The sequence below is a fragment of the Bremia lactucae genome, linkage group LG3, assembly GCF_004359215.1.
Source record: "Bremia lactucae strain SF5 linkage group LG3, whole genome shotgun sequence".
Classification (NCBI taxonomy): Eukaryota; Oomycota; class Peronosporomycetes; order Peronosporales; family Peronosporaceae; genus Bremia; species Bremia lactucae.
The window spans coordinates 4,569,079-4,593,045 of record NC_090612.1 but is presented as its reverse complement, the minus strand read 5'-3'; the positions used below and the strand labels follow the sequence as shown (position 1 = coordinate 4,593,045).

General features: G+C 46.8%; 1 protein-coding gene across 1 annotated transcript; it reads right to left on the bottom strand.

Annotated features, from left to right (window-relative positions):
* Window positions 1–5,924: 5,924 nt before the first annotated feature.
* Window positions 5,925–7,121, bottom strand: CCR75_008189 (uncharacterized protein; the record flags this gene model as incomplete). Its single annotated transcript, XM_067966243.1, has 1 exon — window positions 5,925–7,121. The coding sequence occupies one exon, from the start codon at window positions 7,119–7,121 to the stop codon at window positions 5,925–5,927; it is 1,197 nt and encodes a 398-aa protein (XP_067817545.1).
* Window positions 7,122–23,967: the final 16,846 nt, after the last annotated feature.

Genomic DNA, 23,967 nt, shown 5'->3' with positions numbered 1-23,967 from the left:
AGGGACTTAGAAAGTTCCTTGGTTTAGCGGCGTACTTGCACAAGTACTCTCGCAATTATGCAGAGATGACAGTTCATCTCTCTCGTCTCTTGAAAAAAGTCGAGAAATGGTCATGTACGCTGATTGTCAGCGTTCGTTTGAAGGCAATCGCCCATCTTGGCGGTTGCAGATCAAGACAGGCCATTCCATGTGGTCTGTGACGCCAGCAATTTCGCAATCGGCTGCGCGTTAATGCAATCCGATTCAGACGGCGCGGAGCGCGTCGTCTGTTACCAATCGCGTCAGCTGCAACCAGTTGAACGCAATTACTCAGTGCATGGCAAGGATTTTCTTGCCATGCAATATGCATTGGCTAAATTAAGGGTCTATCTCCTAGGAGATAGACCGTGTATCGTATATACGGACCATGCGTCATTACGCATGGCCGTAAACAACCCACACCTGTCGCAAAGAATGGCGAGGTGGCTTTTTTTCTTCGCGGAGTATAATTTCTCCGTCGAATATAAACCAGGACGACTTAATGTCGTCGCTGATGCATTATCACGCCGACCCGATTTCGAGTCAGCAGTGCACTCCAACAGTGAAAATAATCCCACTGTTGCAACACTCACTACGAGTGTTCCATCATCAACCTTAGTTGATGACATAAAGAAAGCCTACACAGTAAAAAAAGGACTTTCTATGTTTGATGGATCATTTAATGAATCCATCCACTAAATCTTTCAAAGATTTACCGCCTTTATATCGTACATCAGCCGATCGATACACAATACGCAACGGATTATTGTCTTACACAGCCGTTGCCGGCAACACTTCACGTGTCGTCGTCCCAACTCACAATGATTTGCGCTTGCGGATCATGCATGAGTGTCACGATGCTCCAACAAGTGGACATTGTGGACATGAGAAGACTTACCTCACAGTAACTCGCGACTTTTACTGGCCCCGCCAGTATCAGTTTGTGCTTGCGAGGTATGTCAACGGGTGAAGCCTAGCCCTTCATCCCGTGCACTTCTACCAATTCCGGCAGAATGTTGGCAGTCCGTATCTATGGACTTCGTCTTCGAGAAATCCGATGACGATCACAAAAACGGTGGAATCCTTGATTTGGAGACAGATTCAGCAAAATGGTACATATTGCTGCGGTACCAGAGTCGATTACGGCTCCGGGTTGTGCCCGTGTCTTTTTCGACACGGTGTAAACTCCGGACTCTCCTATAACCATGCGCGGAAATATGATTGACGGCGTCGGATACCATGCGCTTAACATTTAATACGCCTCCATCTGGCGATGAAACAGAAAGATGTCCAGCGGGCGCAGCTTTGTCAGTTGGATGGCCGACATGGTAGATCTTTGCGCTGGTCATTTCCTCGGCGGCTTATGTGTAAGAACGCTTGGAAAGAGGACCGCGTCTGCTTCGCCACGTGGTGAGGATTTCCGTCATAACAGAACGACTAGGGCCGCTTCGAAAAGCCACATCGCTGAGCGGTCGCTCAGCAAGGTTAAGCAGGGTTGGGTCGGCAAGTACGAGCGTTACCTTGGTGTAAAAGAAGCCTCCACAATATGCGGGGAGCAGCGTCGAATTTGCCGACAGCGAAGTCCAACTCGATCGGGTTTTCGACAGACCGTTGCGACTCACTCGCGTGAGGTGAAGATGACATTCGCAACTCGAAGAAGTTTCATTCGCTGAAACTTCTTCGCTGCTAATCCTCGTCGTCGCGACTAATACTCGTCTCTGGGTGACTTGAAGCCTCAGTGACTGAACAAGAGCTGGATTCAAACAATCGAACGACATTTGAAACGTCACAAAGAAGAATGAAGCGAGATTATTCGGCATCTTTCTCGAGGCAGGGCTTTAGCTAATCCGGTAGCGGCGCAGGATTGTAATCGCCGCTCCCATGTGCCATTTATCCAGACGCACTCGATGGATCCGAGTGATCAAAAGGTGGATCATAAACCATCCAGCGGAATTCTCCCGTAGCGGCTACAAGAGCAGGGGGTGGGCCGTAGCGATGACGCTGCGCTCGTTCTGGTCGCCCAGGACGATTTGGAAGCCGCAACGAACCGAGCTGCTGACGCTCAGCTCAAAGCGGAGGAGGCTTCGGAGCGCGCTCCGCGAGCATAGAAAATTGCGACTGATATTCGTCAAACCGCGGGTTGCTCGAGCGTGTAAGGATGCTGTAACGCTAAATTGTCGATCACCTGCAAGCTGGATCGCTGCCTCGTCCGATGTCGGCTCATTGACGGGCTTGCCGGGATAGACGCTCGATTATCGTGCTACTAACTCAGTCTGCTGAGCAGGCTCGGGAATCGTAGCTGGAAGAAACGTTTTCAGCCGCTCGACGGAGAGCCTCGGATGCAATCACAGGGACGTGGGAATGTCGAGAGTGTAGGCTTCTCCAATCTTTTTAAGTATTTTACAGGGTTCAAAAGATCTTAGAGCGGGTTTAAACGCCTCTAATTGTATTACTTCTGAGTCTCTTATGCCTTCGGTCAACAGGGTTACACGCTGTTCTGGCTAAAATAATTCACATTATTCCTGCTACGGTTGTCTGCGTACTCTTTTTGTTTGTCCACAAATGCCAGAAGTTTAATTGACTGTAGTTGCAGCATGAAGCCTGTCACAGCGACGTCATCGATCGGACATGCCGATGGTCGTTGCGCGTATTTAGCCGCGTCTGGCGTTGCCGCGGACGTCCGAGCCCCTAAGGATGAATCAATTAATGTCTGCGAAGCCCACTTGCCAAGGGTGAAGCCAGTTTTGATTGGCGTCAAGATCGTTTATCGCACTTGCGGCCGTATGAGCACATTAGCGCTGGTCTTAGCGTATGTTGCACGCAGTAAATTATGAATGCTCGTCATCGGCTACATTCCCCTCTAAAGTGGAGCCTCGAAGCGCCGCGAGACTACCCACGGCAAGTACAGCGGAACCGCGAGGGTGGCGCGCCGAAGCACAAAGGAGGCCATCGCACTCACTCTTAGGACATCCCCTTGCTTGGGGACGCTTTAAGACGTTAATCAGATGCGATATTATGAACGAGAGGCAGGCATCGTCACTTGATGCTGCCAGTTTATGTATGACTTTTATTTTCTGTGCCATTAAAATCCAAGGATACCATCAAATTTTTCATCCAATGAAGCGCGATGAAATCATCATTGTAGTGTTCACCCTTTGAAGTGTATCGGATACCAACTACACGTTTCTTTACTGTTACGGATACGCCTGTTGCTAGGGGCACTGTTATCCTCATTAGAGTAACATCGCGCTCAATGAATTTGTGTCTGCAAACTTCGAGCGATTGGCGTCGAATGAAATTGTTCGACGCACCATAATCGACTAGGGACGTTGGTGGCAACTTATTTGCTACTTCAATTTTTAAGGTGATAAGGTTAACCTTCGTAACCTAAAGCCGTCACACATAATGCTTGAGGAGCAACGTTCGTCAAAGGCCTGCAAATTCTCTTAACGTTGCTGGATCAGTAGGGCGCTCCGCACCTACTGACCCCGATCGCTTTTTGATGATCCGCTTCGTCGTTTCGATTTCGAAACAGCATCGAATCCGCGTCCCCCGTTGCTTCTAGCGGGAGATCGATTGTTTCGCTCAGTGATTCTACTAACTGGGCTTACTCATAAGCGCAGTGGCCTGTCTTTGACGAAGATTGCATTTGCAACCGTTTATATTTGAAAAGCAAGGGCTCTCGCTCACTACATACGAAAGGTCCATAGGTTCTGGACCTCCATTTTATTGTCATCTCGGAGGACGATAAGCTCCAGAGTGGACGAAAGCCTGTTTCAGGCTAATCTTGCTCCGCAACCGATATCACTTCGTCTAGCGTCTCTAGTCCAAGCTGGAACAGGTGAGTCTTGACAGGACCGTCCTCTAGACCTTTAATATACACAATTACCTGTCTTTGTTAATCGTTTGGATGACTCACGATAGAACAATCAAGGTATCCTGTATGTTGGGCAAAAACCTGAAGATTACGCCTGTCCTGCTTCAAATTCAAGAGCTCTGCTCGAGCCCTGAATTCTTTGGCACGCGGCAAGTGAAACCATTTCCTGAGCGGATCATAAAGGACTCATACGACTCAGTCATAAATGTGGTCGTAAGCCTGGGCCGTAAACTCAACTTTTGGCACGTTTGCCTTAGTTGGACAGCAAAATTTCACTTTCGTTGCATCATCATTGATGTGGCAAGCTTTAATGGCGTCGTCTAATTCAACGAATCATTTTAAAAAGGAGCCGCGTTCGACTATCTTAAATAAAAGATCCCGATCTATAAGCTTTCCGATCGACGCGGAAGCGTCGGCCTGCTAGCAGCATGTAAATGCTGCTGTATCAACAGTTCTAACTGTTGGCCACCCTGTTCTCTCTAAACCTCTGCCTGTTGATAACCTTGCTGGTAAAGCAAGGCTACTTTTCTTGGGCCCCGTCGAGTTTATGTTGTTTTAATTCGGCTATTGCCGACTGATAACTACTAGTCAACCTACACTGACTGATTGTAGTGAAGGAAGGGTGCCTCGACTACTTCACGTACGCGACGTGCCGAGAAAGTTCTAAGTACTTTAGAAGTCATAGCTACTAAAGGGATATTCTAAAGCTTTAGAATAGAAATAAGTAAACCTGTATTGATATATCAAGTTCTTGCATGACGATCTTCTATATACTGGCTTCAATACATTAATAATTAACAACGCAATGCGCCTCCTTGCGCGAAGCCAAATCGTGTCTTGTAAAGATTGACGGGGTTGATTAAATCTCAAATCAATCAACCAGTAAAAGTAATGTTTTATTGCGTCAATAATACCAAATCTGGTAATATTGGAACTATTAGTTCAAATCAACATAAAATAATAACGTTGTGTTCTTTATTTATTTTTCTCTCATAGAAAATAATATTTATTCATCCTCTTATGGGTGGGGCCCCCTTACAAAGTTCCTGCGTGACGATCTTCTATTTACTGACTATAATTATATATTTATAACTAACTATGTATAGCGCCTCCTTTCGAACCACCCAATCGTGTCTTGTAACGATTGGCGTGGGGTTGATTTAAACTTAATTCAGTTAATTAATAGAGATATGCGTCAATATTACCACCCCTTCTCATTAAACATTACATTTATTGACATTTTCGCCAGGTTATTTTGGTTCAGTCTTAAAATTTGTTTCTTTATTACTTTATTTGTTAATATAAAGCTTGTTTAACAAGTTTTATATTATCAAGTTGTTTTTTAAATATGTTGCTTATAATATTTAATAATTCTTATAATTTATCACTCATAATGTTTATGGAAAGAACACTTTTATTTATATTAAAAAAATATTTTTTAATTCATGTTTTTTGTTGAAATACGGTTAGCACCCAAAGCGGTATGTTATCGGAGTGGTTAATATTGGAACTATTAAGTCAATTCTTTCAAATTATTATAATTTATTATAATTGTTAATTATTTCTTGTACGAATTTATATTTATGTAATCCATTACAGTACGTGTTTCGCCTAGCCGCATGAGTGTCGATTACGATAGCCGGTTATTAGATAGTAGAAACATCATAGAACCCAGAAAACAACCTTGAGATTAATCTTCTCTTGTAATTTTCAATTAGGAAATGAAGACGATTAGTGACCCGCAGTGTCAACAGTCTGGTGGGGGATGGTATTAATCGTAAAAGCTGTAAAGTTACGCTTGGGATCCAAGAAATAAGTCGGTACGCAATTTTTTTCTCCTGCTATCGCGCTTCGTTCCTATGATTGTAAATTTGTACTCGGTGCCGACTAACACTAGAAACGAAGATAGTATCGCAAACTATATTATCTTTTCGAGATTAAATTTTAGGATTACTTCTTGACCATGAAGAACCATTAACAACCGTGCGAAGCGTTCCACTCAACCACTTTTGGATGCTCAGCTACCAGCTTATACACACTGCAGATTTTCGAAATTATCTGCAGTGTTTGTATCCACATCGGCCGTACCGTTTTTTATACCAAGAAGCATGCCATAAATTGCCAAATCGGCCACTGTAAGCTTCGCCCCTGCCGCATACGGACCATGATTTCTTTTAATGATTTTCTCAAGGCCGTTCAGTGCCTTGGCCAAGGCGCCACCGACCAACTCGACACGCATAACCGATCGCTTTTCAGCGTCCTTCTCACGAAAAAAAGTTTTCCAGAGCGGATAATTGCACACTTCGTCAATAATTTCGAGCAATTCGTCAACACGATATGCCACTATCGGTTGAGTCACTGGATACAGTCCCGAGAGTGTCCCTGCATAGCGAAGGATGGCTAGCGATTGAGCAACAACCTCACCGTCCACTTCAAGCACGGGGACTTGATTAAAAGGTAGCGACGGTTTGCGAGCCAGCATCTCCTCTGGAGTAAGGCGTTCGTCCTCAAATTCGACGCCTCCAATAAAGAAAGCAAGACGAATAGGCTCTGCACGACCAGGTGCGGCCAGGTAGGTAAGCTTTAGCTTGGGGGCGCTATGCTGAATCGTGTACCACTCTTTCACTTTTGGGTGGTTAGCGGCCTTATCATAAGCTTCAATAAGAAACCTGTATCCGTCCAGCACTGTGCACGGAATGTGGCCCGTGTTTCCAGACCGCAGCGGCTCGGCCCAACAGTAAATGGCTACATCGTGAATAAAGACCTTTTCTGTCTGAAAAGCCGGGATTTCCTGCATCTTGGCAAGGCGAGATTCGAATAACTTTGCATAGCGAGGAATTAAATCCGTTGCTAACTCCTCACGTGACGCCTTCATTTTCTCCACGTCCGTCTCAAGAAACGATACAAGCATCATCTCTTCAATTTCGCCTAGGGCGTGCAACAACTCGTCGATTCTCAGGGCAAGGTAAGGCGCACTCACGGGGTAGAGTCCTCCCAGACGCCCGGCGAAGCGTGTGATAGCGTGCGACTGGGTCAACACCTCACCGTCTACTTCAAGAATCGGTATTTGACCTAGAGGAAGCGTCTTTTTGACAGACGCGAATTCTGCTCGACTGAGTCGCTTGTCTTCAAACGGCACGTTTCCAATGTAAAAAGCCAGACGATTGGCTTCAGCGCGCCCCGCTACATCGAGGTATGTTAGCTTGATCGATGGGAAAGCACACATTGACGTTTTTCTTCCTTGAAGGCAATTTCAAGTTTGAACCGTATTCGCTTTCAAGTTTGGATCCATATTATCCGCCGTTACCCAACATAATTTTTCTGGGAAAAGCATCGACATGGCTGCCACCAGTTGCTCGCTGCACTGTCGCTTTACGGTGTGTTTTCATCAAAACCTGTAGTGCCTAAAATCCTCGACAATATTTTTGGTACAGAGAGAATACCGTTATTCAGACACCTACGAATAAACTGACTTTTCGACACCTCCATTGAACGGCTGCATTTTTGTAATGGGGCACACATCGGTTGGAGAACCGTTGTTGTGGTACATTTACTTTATGGGTAAAATACCCTTTTATCTAATTTTAAAATAGTTAGTTACTTAAATCCCATTTATTATGGGTAATAAATGTGGTTGCGCGCCAGATATAAATCTGGCGGCCAAAATCTATTTTTTTTAATTAGCTAGGGTAAGGTTTTTACATTTAAATAATAAAATAAAGTTCAGTTCCCCTTAAGAGATAGAAGCCTTTCTAAGGTATATCCTCTTGGGCACTAGTTGCCACTTGGTTCTACGAACCCCTGAATCCCTTGAACTAGGATTCCTTAGCTTTTATAGCTTGTACGACTCCCTGAGTTGTTAAACCCATTAATTCAATAGAACTAAGTGACTCTCTGAGTCTGAAAGTCTTCCTCTGACTTTAGGAGCGAGGTAGCTCCGCTACATCTGGTAGCACTCGTAGTCAATCTACGCCTCAGTCTTTACAAGACTAATTTCTCACGAAAATGGAAGAGGTTCCAAATTGTTAGAAGCGCAACGCGCCGCTTATGACAAGCTCAAAACCTCATTCGGGCTTGAGCACGTGGAATTTATTATCTCCCAGGGACCAGAGGCCCTGCATGCAAGGCTTGAAGCTTCATGCGGTATGAAGCCTCCCTGATCGGTCAGGTACAGGACCAATTAGCGGCATATATGCCAACCTGGTACATCTCTGTACCTGACTCAGAGCCGAGGGCTCGCCCTTTAACTGTAAATGTGAAAACATTTGAGGGAAAAGAGGGAGAAAATCTCCCTTTTTGGATTAAGCAGATGGAAATGTCCATTGATTCCGCCTTGTTCTTAACAGAACGGCAAAAGGTGGCTATGACCATTTCCAAACTTGGAGGTAGAGCCATGGAGTGGGCACTATCGTGCAGCACGTCCATAAACGACGCTTTTCCCTCATGGGATTCGCTGAAACAGCAAATAACGAGCATGTTTGCACCGCCTGATCAGGCTATTCGCATGCGAGCACGGCTCCCAGCGACTCAACAGGGTAAAAGAACCCTAGGGGACTTTGTCCAGGAGTTGAGAACTCTCATTGCATCTATGCATCAAGACCCGGTGCAAGAAGCCATTGTAGCGACCATCTTTATGGGGGGTCTCAATGAGGGCGTTGCCCGGACGGAATTGTTCCGATCTCATCCGGCTACGTTCGAAGAGGCAGTTACCATAGCGCTACGCGCCGAGTTTGACTTTAAGTCTGCTCGCGTTAGCACGCCTGTCTACCGTACAAGCTCGTAGAGCACATGGGTTCCGTCAAATAGAGCGGAACCTTGGAGAGTCCGTATGACCTCATCCTAGGATGGATTTAAGCCTCCTGAGGAAGGAAAAGAGGCTCTTCAAGCTGTGGAACTGCATAAGACCATCCGTAGATGTTATATGTGCGAAAGCACGAATATTTACGCCCTGTGTGCCTCTTCGAAATTCGCGTAAAGCTCGAAAGAGGTCCATCTCCGACTTATACCAGAGATCTGGTACGGTACGGGAAAACGTCGATACCCAGTAGGTGCGGGGTGCCCTACTGGGGAAGACCTAGGCTCTGTTGAACCTCAAGGAAGTGAGAATAAACAGAACCTAGTCCCAATTAGCTCGGTGCTCAATGGCACGGGGCGAGAGTACAAGCCTGGCTTGCTAGTCGCTCAAGCGACTGTAAAGGGCTTTGATAAGCCATGGTTAATTTTAATTGACTCAGGAGCGTCTTGCAATTATGCTCGACGCCTTTCCCTTGAAGGAAGTCAACAATACGTTGAGGCGCATAGAGCGCATGAAGGTAATACAATGACTGTTCGCTTAGCGACTGGGACTCGTGTCACTGTTCCCAAAGTTCCATTGAACTTAGGTATAAAGTTTCTGGACTTTGACAGTATGGAACGCTGTCTCGTCCTTGATTTGGATTCGAGATATGATCTCATCCTTGGTATGGCCTGGTTAGAACACCATGAGCCATGGATCGATTGAAGGTCTATGACTTTAGGCGCCACGCGCAATGTTCCTAGCAAAGATTTGGAGAGTCCTGAACCCACCTATGCTAGGCAACAAAAGCGCTATTGGCGCGGATCATTGAATGAGTCTGTCAGTGTTTTAGACATTGGCATGTTTGATTTAATAAACTCAAATGTTAAAAACATTAATTCTGAGCCCGACTCAGCAGAAATAAGTGGAACGGCACGTACTCCGTCGAGTGAACACTCGTTATAATAACAATTCACTAAATGCTGAAAGCAATGAAGGCCTAAGGCGGAATCATCAAGGGTGCAATATCCCTGAGATGCGTGGAGTGGCACGTCTAAGTCCACCGAGTGTGGTCGGCCGAGGTGGCACCATACTGAGTGTCAATAGTGACACTATTGGCAGTTCGCCAGGGCATTTTGGGTCAAACCCTCCTAATGCACGTGAAGCGACACGTAAACGTTCGCTGAATAAGGAAGTTGAGTTACCTAACTCCTTGTCGGATAACAAATTAGACACCATGTCTTGTATAGAACCAATACAGGCTGGAAAACCCGGGGACTTAAATGTTCCGGCCTCTAGGAGGCGTATCGTTTCCACTCCAAGACGAAGCGTGTTTACCCTCACAAAGTGATACGAGTGAGCAAGTACATACGCTTGTAAATGGCGTAACCAGGACATTGAGGAGGAAGTTAGCCTTGCGACAATCCCCTCGTTACATGCTCTTTTAGAGCTAGACGAAATGTCTATTGATGAGTGCGGTCGAGCCTTAAAAGCTGGTGACTTATCTGAAATGGTGGCTATTCGACCTATGGTTGAGTTAAACTCATCGCCACTTCTAGACGAAGCTGTCCTGGACGATACAAAAGCTGCACTTAGTGGTTGGGTCTCGCCAATTATTTACACAAATAACTGGTGAATAAGAGCGGCATGCTAACTGCAGATGAACGCAGATATGGCTAGGCCATTATCTAATCTCCTTAAAAAGGATACAGAATGGTGCTGGACTAGCACCGAAAATAATGCTTTTCGAGCAGTTAAGGATAGTCTTATCTATGCCCCGATTCTGGCACTGCCAAACCCAAATTGTCCTTTCAGTGTTGTCTGTGTCACATCAGATTTTGCCATTGGCAGTGCTCTGTTACAAACAGATGTTGATGGGCATGAACGTGTTATTGCGTTCGAGTCTAGACAGCTTAAAACTGCGGAAAAGAACTACCCAGTTCATGACAAAGAGTTTCTTGCTATGAAGTATGCTCTCGTCAAATTCAGAGTTCATCTGCTCGGCTCTAAGCCGTTTGTGGTTCATACAGATCACGCGTCGTTACGCACGGCGACTAAGTCGCCCCATCTCTTACAGAGAATGGTCCGATGGCTATCCTTTTTTGCGGAATACAACTTCGAGGTGAAGTATAAAACTTGGCAAGCAAAATGCTTTGGCCGATGCGTTATCACGCAGGCCGGATTATGAGGTTTCTAATTTAACGACTATCTCGTCACCTATTCCTGAATTAATCCGTTCAGCTTACGCCAAGGATGAACAGTGTGTAGCTCTGCTACGAGCCTTAAAGAACTCGGATTCTGGTATTAAATTACCGGCACGTTTGCGTGCAAGGTTACATCGATTTTCTATCGATAACAACCTGTTGCTTTATTGCACAGACATCGCGGACCCTTCGCGGGTCGTTGTTCCTCATGATGAGGATTTAAAGTACCGGATCCTCTATGAGGCACACGATACTGTCCTTGGTGGTCATCTCGGTAGAGAAAACACCTACGGCTCTATCAGCCAGAGTTAATGGTGGCCCAAACTTTATAAATGGGTCAGCACATATATCGCACATGCAAAACGTGCCAACGGGTTAAACCCTCGGCACATGCTGCTGCGCCACTGGCGAGTCTTCCCGTCACCATAGGATGCTGGGAGTCCATTAGTATGGATTTTGTTTTTGGGCTGCTGAAAGATTCAGCTGGTAACTCCGGTATAGTGGTCTTTGTTGACCGTTTGAGCAAAATGGCTCACTTAGCGGCCGTGCCGGATTCCATTGATGGAGAGGGTACAGCTAAGCTGTTTATCGATCGCGTGTTTCGACAACATGGTTTGCCAGTGGCAATTGTCTCTGATCGGGATCCCAGTTTCACGGGTAAATTCCGGAAATCAATTTTCCGAGTGCTTGTCACCAGATTGGATATGTGCACTGCGGACCATCCGCAGACCGATGGTCAAACCGAACGTGTCAATCGCGTCATTGAAGACGTTTTACGCAGCGTGTGTGCTCAGACACCAAAGCGCTGGAGCTCAATGCTCCCAGTAGTGGAATTTGCGTTTAACAGCTATGTCCATGCCTCTACAGGCTATACTTCGTTTTATATAAACGGTCTTACCCACTCGCGCGTTCTTTTAACGATACTACTGCATGATTCAGGGCTTGGCGGGGGGGGAATTGGCCGATAGGCTTGCTGATATCATCCCTGTTACCGTTCGGAAACAAGTAAGCGAGTTTCTCGCGACGCGATTTAGTGTCTTAAGACATGTAAGGGATACGATCGCTGATAACCAAGACAAACAAAAAGAACAAGCGGATGCCAAAGGCGGAAACTGTATCAATTCTTATATGGTCGGAGACCGAGTATTATTAAACGCTAAAAACCTACCTACCAACTTGGTTTACGCGGTCTTCAAGACCAATTGCGCCCGCGCTTTATTGGACCATTTACGGTTGTGGCCAAGAAGGGCCTAGCTTATGCGCTAAACCTTCCAGCAAGCTGCGTACACACCCAGTGTTTTACGTTGGCTTGCTTAAGCCATATCGGGACCCTAACCACGTGGACTTGAAGGCGCTAGCGCCGAGACAGGCAGTTGTGCCGCAGATTGCTGCATCCTCACCAGGATGTCCAGCTGGCCCTCTAAAACGAGGCTGCTGACGCTCCAGCGTCGAAAGACGGTCCCGAACCGCCTCAAAAGAGCTCTCAACCCGAGAAAGGACCTCACGAAGAAGTTGCACCTCATGCCGTAGAGCATCAAATGCTTCCGCCGAAATTTGGCCCCCCCCCTCCCGCGCTGCTTGATGATCGGGGGAACCTTCAGTTTCATGTGGAGAAACTTTTAAAGCGACGTCGTCGTGAGGGTCACCAGTATCTGGTGAAGGTGCTAGGGTGCCCCTCTTCTGAAAACTCTTGGGAGTTCGAGGTACCTCTTCGGCAAGATTGCCCGTGCGCCGTTGACGTTTTTGAGCGCCAAGCTCAGGGTCAACTCGGGTCAAACGACGCTTCCCACCACTAAACGTGGGATTAGGTGGATCTAAAGCCTCAGTGCGGCGTCGATCCTTGGTTGTACGGTCAACCGAAGCATTGAAAAATTGGATAGGTCTTTCTTCGTTTTGTGGCATAACTGCCGAACGTAACTGGCCTTTGGCCTTAAGCTTAGCAAAGTCGAAGCGAAGCTTCCGTTTCAAACGAACATCACCTCTATCCGCATACTCTCTGATATTCCAGATATTACGGAGTTTGCGGGCCCGGTGAACCCATTTCTCAAATGAGATTTCGTTTTCAATTCTTGTTTCGTTTGGAAACAAAACGATTGGAAATTCCCTCATGGAGGTCACCGAAGCCCCACGGGCTTGATCACGTAAACGCGTCAGATACTGGCTTCGCGTCATTACCTTCGGCGTAAGGTATTGCTCATGAAGAGCGTCGCGAGCAGCAATCTCCTCCGGCGTCCTCGCCGGGTCACCAGAGATTCAGATGGCCAAGCTATGACCCGCTATCTCTTTGAGACGCTCGTCCGCACTAAGCGGAGTGAAGCTATATCCACTATGAGCTTAGTTTTCGCTATCTCGGCAGCTCGTCGTCGAGCTTGTTCCTCTGTGAGGATTATCTGCTCTTGCTCTTCATCGAGCGGATTCGTAATAATGTTGGACTCAGGAACCCGTGTCCTGCTCAGTGCCGTTAAAACATCAGCGGCACCACGTTCTGGGAACGGATTCGGGGCTCGCCGACGTTCGTCCGGAGGAGAAGGCGTGAGCGAACGCCGCTCTTTTTCCTCCTCCTCGGATGAGAGTGACTTTCAAAGTCCACCATTCCCTCATCGTCGAGGAAGGTGCTCAGAGTCTGTGACTCACGCTTGGTTGTCATTAGACAAAGGAATGGAAAACACAACCAAACGGTTAGCTGTTTAAGTTCCAACCTCAAAGAGGAAATGAAGCGAATGTTGTCACTCGGTGTCAACAGTCTGATGGGGGAGGGTGTAATGGGGCACACATCGGTTGGAGAACCGTTGTTGTGGTACATTTACTTTATGGGTAAAATACCCTTTTATCTAATTTTAAAATAGTTAGTTACTTAAATCCCATTTATTATGGGCAATAATTATGTGGTCGCCGCCAGATATAAATCTGGGGCCGAAATCTATTTTAAATTAGCTAGGGTAAGGTTTTTAGATTTAAATAATTAAATAAAGTGCAGTTCCTCATTGATCTTAAAGCGTTAAGTGCCTTCCTAAGGCTTGCGCATTGATTTGTAAGAGATAGAAGCCTTTCTAAGGTATATCCTCTTGGGCACTAGTTGCCACTTGGCTTTACGAACCCCTGAATCCCTTGAACTAGGATTCCTTAAGCTTTAATAGCATGTACGACTCCCAGAGTTGTTAAACCCATAAGCTCAATAGAACTAAGTGACTCTCTGAGTCTGAGAGTCTTTCTCTGACTTTAGGAGCGTGATAGCTCCGCTACACCTGGTAGCACTCGTAGTCAACCTACGCCTGAGTCTTTACAAGACTTATTTTTTACGACAGTGAAAGAGGTTCCAGAATTGTCAGAAGCGCAACGCGCCGCTTATGACAAGCTCAAAATCTTATTCGGGCTTGAGCACGTGGAATTTATTATTTCCCAGGGACCAGAGGTCCTGCATGCAAGGCTTGAAGCTTTCATGCGGTACAAAGCCTCCCTGATCGGTCAGGTACAGGACCCTTTAGCGGCATCTATGCCTACCCGGTACATCTCCGTACCTGACTCAGAGCCGAGGGCTCGCCCTCTAACTGTAAATGTAAAAAAAAATGAGGGAAAAGAGGGAGAAAATCTCCCTTTTTGAATTGAGCAAATGGAAATGTCCATTGATTACGTCTTGTTCTTACCAGAAAGGCAAATGTGGCTATGGCCATGTCCAAACTTGGAGGTAGAGCCATAGAGTGGGCATTAATGTGCAGCACATCCATAAACGACGCTTTCCCCTCATGGGATTCGCTGAAACAGCAAGTGACCAGCATGTTTGCACCGCCTGATCAGGCTTTTTGCATGCGAGCACGACTCCTAGCGACTCGGCAGGGTAAAAGAACCCTGGGGGTCTTTGTCCAGGAGTTGAGAACTCTCATTGCATCTATGCATCAAGACCCGGTGCAAGAGGCAATTGTAGTGACCTTTTTTATGGGGGGTCTCAATGAAGGCATTGCCCGGACGGAATTGTTCCGATCTCATCCGGCTACGTTCGAAGAGGCAGTTGCCATAGCGCTACGCGCCGACTTTGACTTTAAGTCTGCCCGCGTTAGCACGCCTGTTTACCGAACAAGCTCTTCGAGCACATGGGTTCCGTCTAATAGAGCGGAACCTATGTTTATAAGCCTCGTTGAGGAAGGAGAAGAGGCTCTTCAAGCTGTGGAACAGCATAAGACCATCCGTAGATGTTATGTGCGCGAATGCACGAAACATTTACGCCCTGCCTGCCCACTTCGAAATTTGCGTAAAGCCCGAAAGAGCTCCAACTCCGACCTATACCAGAGATCTGGTACGGTGCGGGGAAACGTCGATACCCAGTAGATGCGGGGCGCCCTTCTGGGGAAGACCTAGGCTCGGTTAAACCTCAAGGAGGTGAGAATAAATAGAACCTTGCCCCAATTAGCTTGGTGCTCATTTCGATTGTAAAGGGCTTTGGTAAGCCGTGGTCAATTTTAATTGACTCAGGAGTGTCTTGCAATTATGCTCGACGCCTTTCTATTGAGGGAAATCAACAATACGTGGAGGTACTTAGAGCGCATGGAGATAATACAATAACACTGTTTGCTTAGGGACAGGGACTCGGGTCACTGTTCCCAAAGTTCCATTGAACTTAGGTATAAAGTTTCTGGACTTTGACAGTATGGAACGCTGTCTCGTCCTTGATTTGGATTCGAGATATGATCTCATTTGTTGCCTAGCAAAGGTGGGTCCATGACTCTCCAAAACTTTGCTAGGAATATTGCGCGTGGCGCCTAAGGTCTTAGACTTCCAATTGATCCACGGTCAGGGGAGTGAAGACAGTAAAATGTCTCATCTCGCCCCTGAAAAGAAGCCGTGGCTTTTGCCAGAAAGGCTTATCAATAGCTTGTCTGGAGAAGCTACTCCTCACAATAAATATTACTAATTCGGTTCATGATGTTCTAGCCAGGCCATACCAAGAATGAGTCTGTCACTGTTTTAGACATTGGCATGTCTGAGTTAATAAACTCTAATGTTAAAAACATTAATTTTGAGCCCGACTGAGCAGAAATAAGTAAAACGGCACGTACTTCGTCGAGTAACACTCGCTATACTAACGATTCACTAAATGCTGAAAGCAGCGTGCAATATCCCTGAGATACGTGGAGTGGCACGTCTAAGTCCACCGAGTATGGTCGGCCGAGGTGGCACCATCCTAAGTGTCAATAGTGACACTATTGGCGGTTCGCCAGGGCATTTTGGGTCAAATCCTCCTAATGCACGTGAGGCGACACGTAAACGTTCGCTGGATAAGGAAGTTGAGTTTTTTAACTCTTTATCGGATGTCAAATTAGACACCATGTCTTGTATAGAACCAATACAGGCTGAAAACCCTGGGGACGTGAATGTCCCGGCCTCTAAAAGGCGTATTGTCTTCATCTTCACTCCAAGACAGGATGGACACGAAGCGTGTATACCCTCACAAAGTGATACGAGTGAGCAAGTACATACGCTTGTAAATGGCGTAACCGGTAACATTGAGGGGGAAGTAAGCCTTGCGGCAATCCTCTCGTTACATGCTCTTTTAGAGCTAGACGAAATGTCTATTGATGAGTGCGGTCGAGTCTTAAAAACTGGTGACTTATCTGAAATGATGGTCATTCGACCTATGGTTGAGTTAAACTCATCGTCACTTCTAGACGAAGCTGTCCTGGATGACACAAAAGGTGCACTTTGTGCGCGAAATGGGTCACCGATCCTGGAAGATCCTACGGATCCTTTTTATTCCTTAATTAAGGAATTCCAAGATAAGGTATGTAATAACCCACCATCTGTTTTAGCTCCGGATAGAAGTGTTCATCATGAAATTGACTTAGTAATGGGAACCAAATACTGTGTCACAAGAACAATGGCTTTTACCAAAGGAGCAGTGTGACGTCATTGACGATTTCTTCCATGCAAAGCACGAGGCTGAAATGTTACGAGAGAACAAATCTCCTCATTCGACACCGACATTTTTGTGTCAAAAAGCCAAATGGTAAATGGCGCATTGTACATGCTTATAATAAGCTTAAGGCTGCCACTATACCAGCCCAAACCCCCATTCCTAGAAAAGATGTTCTTTAGAACAATATGGTGGGATGTACAATGTACAGTGCATTGGACTTAGTCAATGGTTACTACCAAGTGCTTATGCGAGCTAGTGATATCCCGCTTACAGCGGTTAGCACCCAAAGCGGCATGTAATGGGAGTGGCTGGTTTTCCACAATGGCTTTCCAACGCCCCGGCAACATTTAATCGTCTAGTGACGCAACTGTTTCGCCCTCATCGAGGTTATGCACAGACTTATTTCGATGACATTTTTGTCCATAGTCGTGCGGAGCAGGGTCGGTCGGATATGGAAAACCATTTAGACCATTTGCGAGCAGTGCTCGAATGCATGCGCACAAAAAAATTGTATGCCAATGCATCTAAATGCATTTTTGGCGCAGACGAAATTCCTTCTTTAGAAAACTTCATTGGAAAGCGATGCCTTAGAGCGATTCCGCTAAGGTAAAAGCCATAGTAGATTGGCCGGTTCCTAAAAACCAAAAGGATTTGCTTAAGTGGTTGGGTCTCGCCAATTATTTACACAAATATAGCAAAAATTACGCTGATATGGCTAGGCCATTATCTAAACTCCTAAAGAAAGATATAGAATGGTGCTGGACTAGCACCGAAAATAATGCTTTTCGAGCAGTTAAGGGTAGTCTTATCCATGCCCCGATTCTGGTACTGCCAAACCCAAATTGGCCTTTCAGTATCGTCTTTGACGCATCAGATTTTGCCATTGGCAGTGCTCTGTTACAAACAGATGTTGATGGGCATCAACGTGTTATTGCGTTCGAGTCTAAAAAGCTTAAAGCTGCGGAAAAGAACTACCCAGTTCATGACAAAGAGTTCCTTGTTATGAAGTATGCTCTCGTCAAATTCAGAGGTCATCCACTCGGCTCTAAGCCGTTTGTGATTTTTACAGATCACACATCATTGCGCACGGCGACTAAGTCGCCCCATCTCTCACAGAAAATGGCCCGATAACTATCTTTTTTTGCGGAATCCAACTTCGTGGTGAAGTATAAGCCCGGCAAGCAAAATGCTTTGGCCGACGCGTTATCACGCAGGCCGGATTATGAGATTCTCATTCAACGACTATCTCGTCACCTATTCCTGAATTAATCAGTTCGGCTTACGCCAAGGATAAACAGTGTGCAGCTCTGCTACGAGCGTTATAGGACTCAAATTGGGTATTAAATTGGCGGCACGTTTGCGTGCAAGGTTACATCGATTTCTATCGATAACAACCTGTTGCACAAACATCGCGGACCCTCCGCGTGTCATTGTTCCTCATGATGAGGAGGTGAAGTACCGGATCCAATATGAGGCACACGATACTGTCCTTGGTGGTCATCTCGCTTGAGAAAAGACCTACGGCTTCATAGGCCAGAGTCGGTGGCCCAAACTTTAAAAATGGGTCAGCACATATATTCGCACATGCGAAACGTGCCAACGGATTAAACCCTCGACACATGCTGCTGCGCCACTGGCGAGTCTTCCCGTCCCCATAGGATTGTGGGAGTCCATTAGTATGGATTTCGTCTTTGGGCTACCGAAAGATTCAGCCGGTAACTCCGGTATAGTGGTCTTTGTTGACCGTTTGAGCAAAATGGCTTACTAAGCAGCCGTGCCAGATTCCATTGATGGAGACGGTACAGCTAAGCTGTTCATCGATCGCGTGTTTCGAAAACATGGTTTGCCAGTGGCAATTATCTCTGATCGGGATCCCCGATTTTACGGGTAAATCTGGAAATCAATTTTCCGAGTGCTTATAACCAGATTGGAGATGTCCACTGCGGACCATCCACAGACCGATGGTCGAACTGAACTTGTCAATCGCGTCATTGAAGACGTTTAACGCAGCGTGTGTGCTCAGACACCAAAGCGCTGGAGCTCAATGCTCCCAGTAGTGGAGTTTGCGTTCAATGACGCTGTTCATGCCTCTACAGGCTATACTGTGTTCTATGTAAACGGTCTTACCAACCGCGCGTTCCATTAACGATACCACTGCGTGGTTCAGGGCTTGGTGGGGGAGAATTGGCCGATAGGCTTGCTGATATCAGCCCTGTTACCGTTCGGAAACAAGTAAGCGAGTTTCTCGCGACGCGATTTAGTGTCTTAAGACATGTAAGGGATACGATCGCTGATAGCCAAGACAAACAAAAAGAATAAGCGGATGCCAAAGGCGGAAACTGTATTAATTCTTATATGGTCGGAGACCGAGTTTAATAAACGCTAAAACCTACCTACCAACTTGGTTTCCGCGGTCTCCAAGACCAAATTGCGCCCGCGCTTTATTGGACCATTTACCGTCGTGGCCAAGAAGGGCCTAGCTTATGCGCTAAACCTTCCAGCAAGCTGCGTACACACCCAGTGTTTTACGTTGGCTTGCTTAAGCCATATCGGGACCCTTCCCACGTGGACACGAAGGCGCTTGCGCCGAGACAGGCGGTCGTGCCGCAGATTGCCGCATCCTCACCAGGATGTCCAGCTGGCCCTCTAAACGAGGCTGTTGACGCTCTAGCGTCGAAAGACGGTCCCGAACCGCCTCAAAAGAGCTCTCAACCCGTGCAAGGACCTCACGAAGAAGTTGCATCTCGTGCTGTAGAGCATCAAATGCTTCCGCCGAAATTTCGCCCCCCTCTGCTTGATGCTCGGGGGAACCTTCATTTTCATGTGGAGAAACTTTTAAAGCGACGTCGTCGTGAGGGTCACCAGTATCTTGTGAAGTGGCAAGGGTACCCCTCTTCAAAAAACTCTTGGGAGTTCGAGGTACCTCTTCGGCAAGATTGCCCGTACGCCATTGACGTTTTTGAGCGCCAAGCTCAGGGTCAACTCGTGTCAAACGACGCTTCCCACCACTAAACGTGGGATTAGGTGGATCTAAAGCCTGAGTGCGGCTTCGATCCTTGGTTGTTTGGTCAACCGAAGCATTGAAATATTGGCTAGGCCTTTCTTCGTTTTGTGGCATAACTGCCGAACATAACTGGCCTTTGGCCTTAACCTTAGCAAAGTCGAAGCGAAGCTTCCATTACAAACGAACATCACCTCTATCCACAGACTCTCTAATATTCAAGATATTACGGAGTTTGCGGGCCCGGTGGACCCATTTCTTAAATGAGATTTCGTTTTTAGTTCTTGTTTCGTTTGGAAACAGAAAGATTGGAAATTCCCTCATGGAGGTCACCGAAGCCCCACGGGCTTGATCACGTAAACGCGTCAGATACTGGCTTCGCGTCATTACCTTCGGCGTAAGGTATTGCTCATGAAGAGCGTCGCGAGCAGCAATCTCCTCCGGCGTCCTCGCCGGGTCACCAGAGATTCAGATGGCCAAGCTATGACCCGCTATCTCTTTGAGACGCTCGTCCGCACTAAGCGGAGTGAAGCTATATCCACTATGAGCTTAGTTTTCGCTATCTCGGCAGCTCGTCGTCGAGCTTGTTCCTCTGTGAGGATTATCTGCTCTTGCTCTTCATCGAGCGGATTCGTAATAATGTTGGACTCAGGAACCCGTGTCCTGCTCAGTGCCGTTAAAACATCAGCGGCACCACGTTCTGGGAACGGATTCGGGGCTCGCCGACGTTCGTCCGGAGGAGAAGGCGTGAGCGAACGCCGCTCTTTTTCCTCCTCCTCGGATGAGAGTGACTTTCAAAGTCCACCATTCCCTCATCGTCGAGGAAGGTGCTCAGAGTCTGTGACTCACGCTTGGTTGTCATTAGACAAAGGAATGGAAAACACAACCAAACGGTTAGCTGTTTAAGTTCCAACCTCAAAGAGGAAATGAAGCGAGTGTTGTCACTCGGTGTCAACAGTCTGATGGGGGAGGGTGTAATGGGGCACACATCGGTTGGAGAACCGTTGTTGTGGTACATTTACTTTATGGGTCAAATACCTTTTTATCTAATTTTAAAATGTGTAAATTTTTTATTAATTTAAAAATAAGCGATAGTTAGTTAATTAATTCCCATTTATTATGGTTAGTAAATGTGGCCACCGCCAGATATAAATCCGGCGGCCAAAATCTATTTTTTAATTAGCGAGGGTAAGGTTTTTAGATTTAAATAATTAAATAAAGTTCAGGTCCCCTTTGATCTTAAAGTGTGAAGTGCCTTCCTAAGGCTTGCGCATCGATCTGTAAGATATAAAAGCCTTTCTAAGGTATATCCTCTTAGGCACTAGTTGCCACTTGGTTCTACGAACCCCTGAATCCCTTGAACTAGGATTCCTTAAGCTTTGATGGCTTGTACGACTCCCGGAGTTGTTAAACCCATTAGTTCAATAGAACTAAGTGACTCTCTGAGTCTGAAAATCTCCCTCTGACTTTAGGAGCGAGGTAGCTCCGCTACAATTTGCACTGGTAATTCAAGAAGCAATTTATGCTCGAAAAAAAGCCTCACTTCGGGAGTCGAGTGAGTATTGCTTATCGTCATTGAGCTTTCGCTACCTACTTGTGGTCGCCGCACATAGGCCTTTTCGGCGGCACCGCAAAGTTTAGTCAATGATAGGCTGAAAGCTTTACCAATCGGCGATTCAGTTTATTATTTTTAAAAAGCTGTCACTTTATCACGCATTGTGGCATGGCGAGTTGGATCTGTAGCTGGGCTCATCGGACAGATGGGAATGTCCTACTTGATCATGATGGAACCGGGTAACCATATGTTGCCTGTGTTGCTAGTATCGATCATCCTTGGACAACAGATTGCGTGATAATGACCTTTTCTGTAGGCGGGTATGTCGTAATGCGGCCACGCTCTACACACCCTAGCACAACGAGGAAGCGGTTTTACCAGCTTCTCTTGCGTGCAGTGAGGTAGTTATGGTGGGCGCATTAGCGACCTCACCCAACACACTAAGTACTTTGGTTAAGAGTCGTCACGCGAGCGGTAATCCGGCTCCTCGTGCGCGCTTACCAAGTAGGGAGTAGCTTTCAGACGGATTTATATTTAATCGTATTAAATATAAATACCTATTTTTACCAATTAAAATATCATCTCTATAGATAACACTTGATATGTATTGCGAGCGTATCTTTCTAGATACCTCGCGTAACGGATGATGCTGGGCGTCATCCCTCCTAACGTGAATGCACCTATGTGCATCATATACACAAGGGTTGGTCACAGTTGTGCACCACACTCGAGTGCAGGGTCTAATTACTATTATTTAGTAATTGACCATTCCCTTAAGTACACAAAGTGTACTTAACGGGGACTGTGTAATATTAAGGCAACTTTAGCCCGTTACACCATCCCCCCTTTATGGACGAGTTTATAATTTTTAAATTCGTCAAAGAGGAGAGGAACTTCAAGCAGCTTTACGCGCCGCTAGTTCACTCAATCACTCTAGCGCACATATTTCCATACACGGCGCCAAGGATGCCACCTAAAAGGGGCCACGTTGGTGGGTCGTCTGCGAAGACGCCCACTCAACCTCACACTAAGCGCACGCGCCGCGTTAATTCGCCGGCTGCGAATAATGCCTAGTCGGAACGCCGACAGCCATTGCTGCTGTCGCGTTAACAGGGCTAAAGGATCCATCTCACTTTAACAGTGAGGATGCTGATCCGTCGGTCATTGTCGACTACAATGAGTCAACACCGTTGCCGTCACCACATAGAAGTGATGCGGACAACGAGCTCATGAGGAAGGTTGATGGCGCATTATTGCCCATCCAAACTTCTCTCATGGCTCACAACATGGAGACAGCAGCATTTACGAATGCTGTCTCGTCGTCTGCGCTGGAAAGCGCAGAGCGCTGCCCATAAAGGCGCAGCCGCTTCTCCGTTGGGTATAACCATAACGCCTTATGCTCAGACCATAATCCATAATGGTTCTGACATAGAGCATTCGGAGCCTAAAGCTCCGCCGACGACACGTGAACGTGCTCAGTCGGTGTCACAAACCAGTCGTTTAGAACGTGGCTATGTGACGGGTGGCATTCCAAAGATGCCCCTTCCATCTAAATGGCCTTGTTTAAACGGGTCATGAGCGTCGCTCCTAGAGCGCACTCTTGTAGACGCACATAATTATTATTTCGTCTTTAAATCATGTAGGGCTCAGGGAAAACCGCTTGGGCATATTTTCCCGATCCCGGTCGTGTTGCGTTCAAATGAAACGCCCGACCAATACGAGGCGAAATTCCTGCGCCGCATTCATCCGCTTTCCGATGCGATGAAACAGCGGTCGCAGCGAATTAATTTCGCCCGCTTGCATGTGAAAGAAATAATGGGCGGTACTGTACCCCCTGTTTCTTCTCACAACGCTACTTCTGCTAGTCCATTTGAGACTAGCGAAGAGGCCTCAGCTGGTGCTCCCTTTCATAGGCAGCCACCAAGCCGGGCTCATCAATACGTAAGGTATCGATCGGTTCCGAAGAGTCAAAACTCTTCGGGTTACCTTTCATTTGACGAGGATCTGATACTCTTGCCTCACGGAGCGGTGGGCAACCAACCTTCAAACAAGGAAGCATTGATTCCCAACCGCATCCATTAGTGCAGGCGGCGCCCGATATAAATGGCGATCTCGCCCAAATAATCGTGGCTGCCTTACCTCCGTCCGTTCAGACACATGCGTTAAGCGCTGCTGAACGACGTATTGTGGATCTCGAGGGTCAAGTCTCGCGACTGACCTCGGATCTCGTTGATGTCCGAGTGAAGGCTCGTTAGGGTTATGAACGCCTGAAGACTCGCTTGGACCTCTTTGAAAGGATAATGCTGAGGGATCCGCGTTACTTGCGTGATGTACCTCGCTCTCCGAGTCCTGTTCGTGGTGGGAGGCATCTGTCCGACAGCTTTTCGCCTTCACCGTCCTCCTCACCCGAACGACGCTCGACTTACAGTCGGCGTCACCATCGGTCTCCTTAGACGGATGGGGGGTATGTGACCGCATTTGGGACTACATATCGTTTCAGACGACCCACGTAAAATACGGGTTGCGTCTTCATATACGGGGGAAGGGTGAGCCTATAATTTAGGTCTCCAACCTCTTCTACCACCGTAAAGGGCCCAATGAAACGCGGCAACAACTTCGTAGTACCTCCA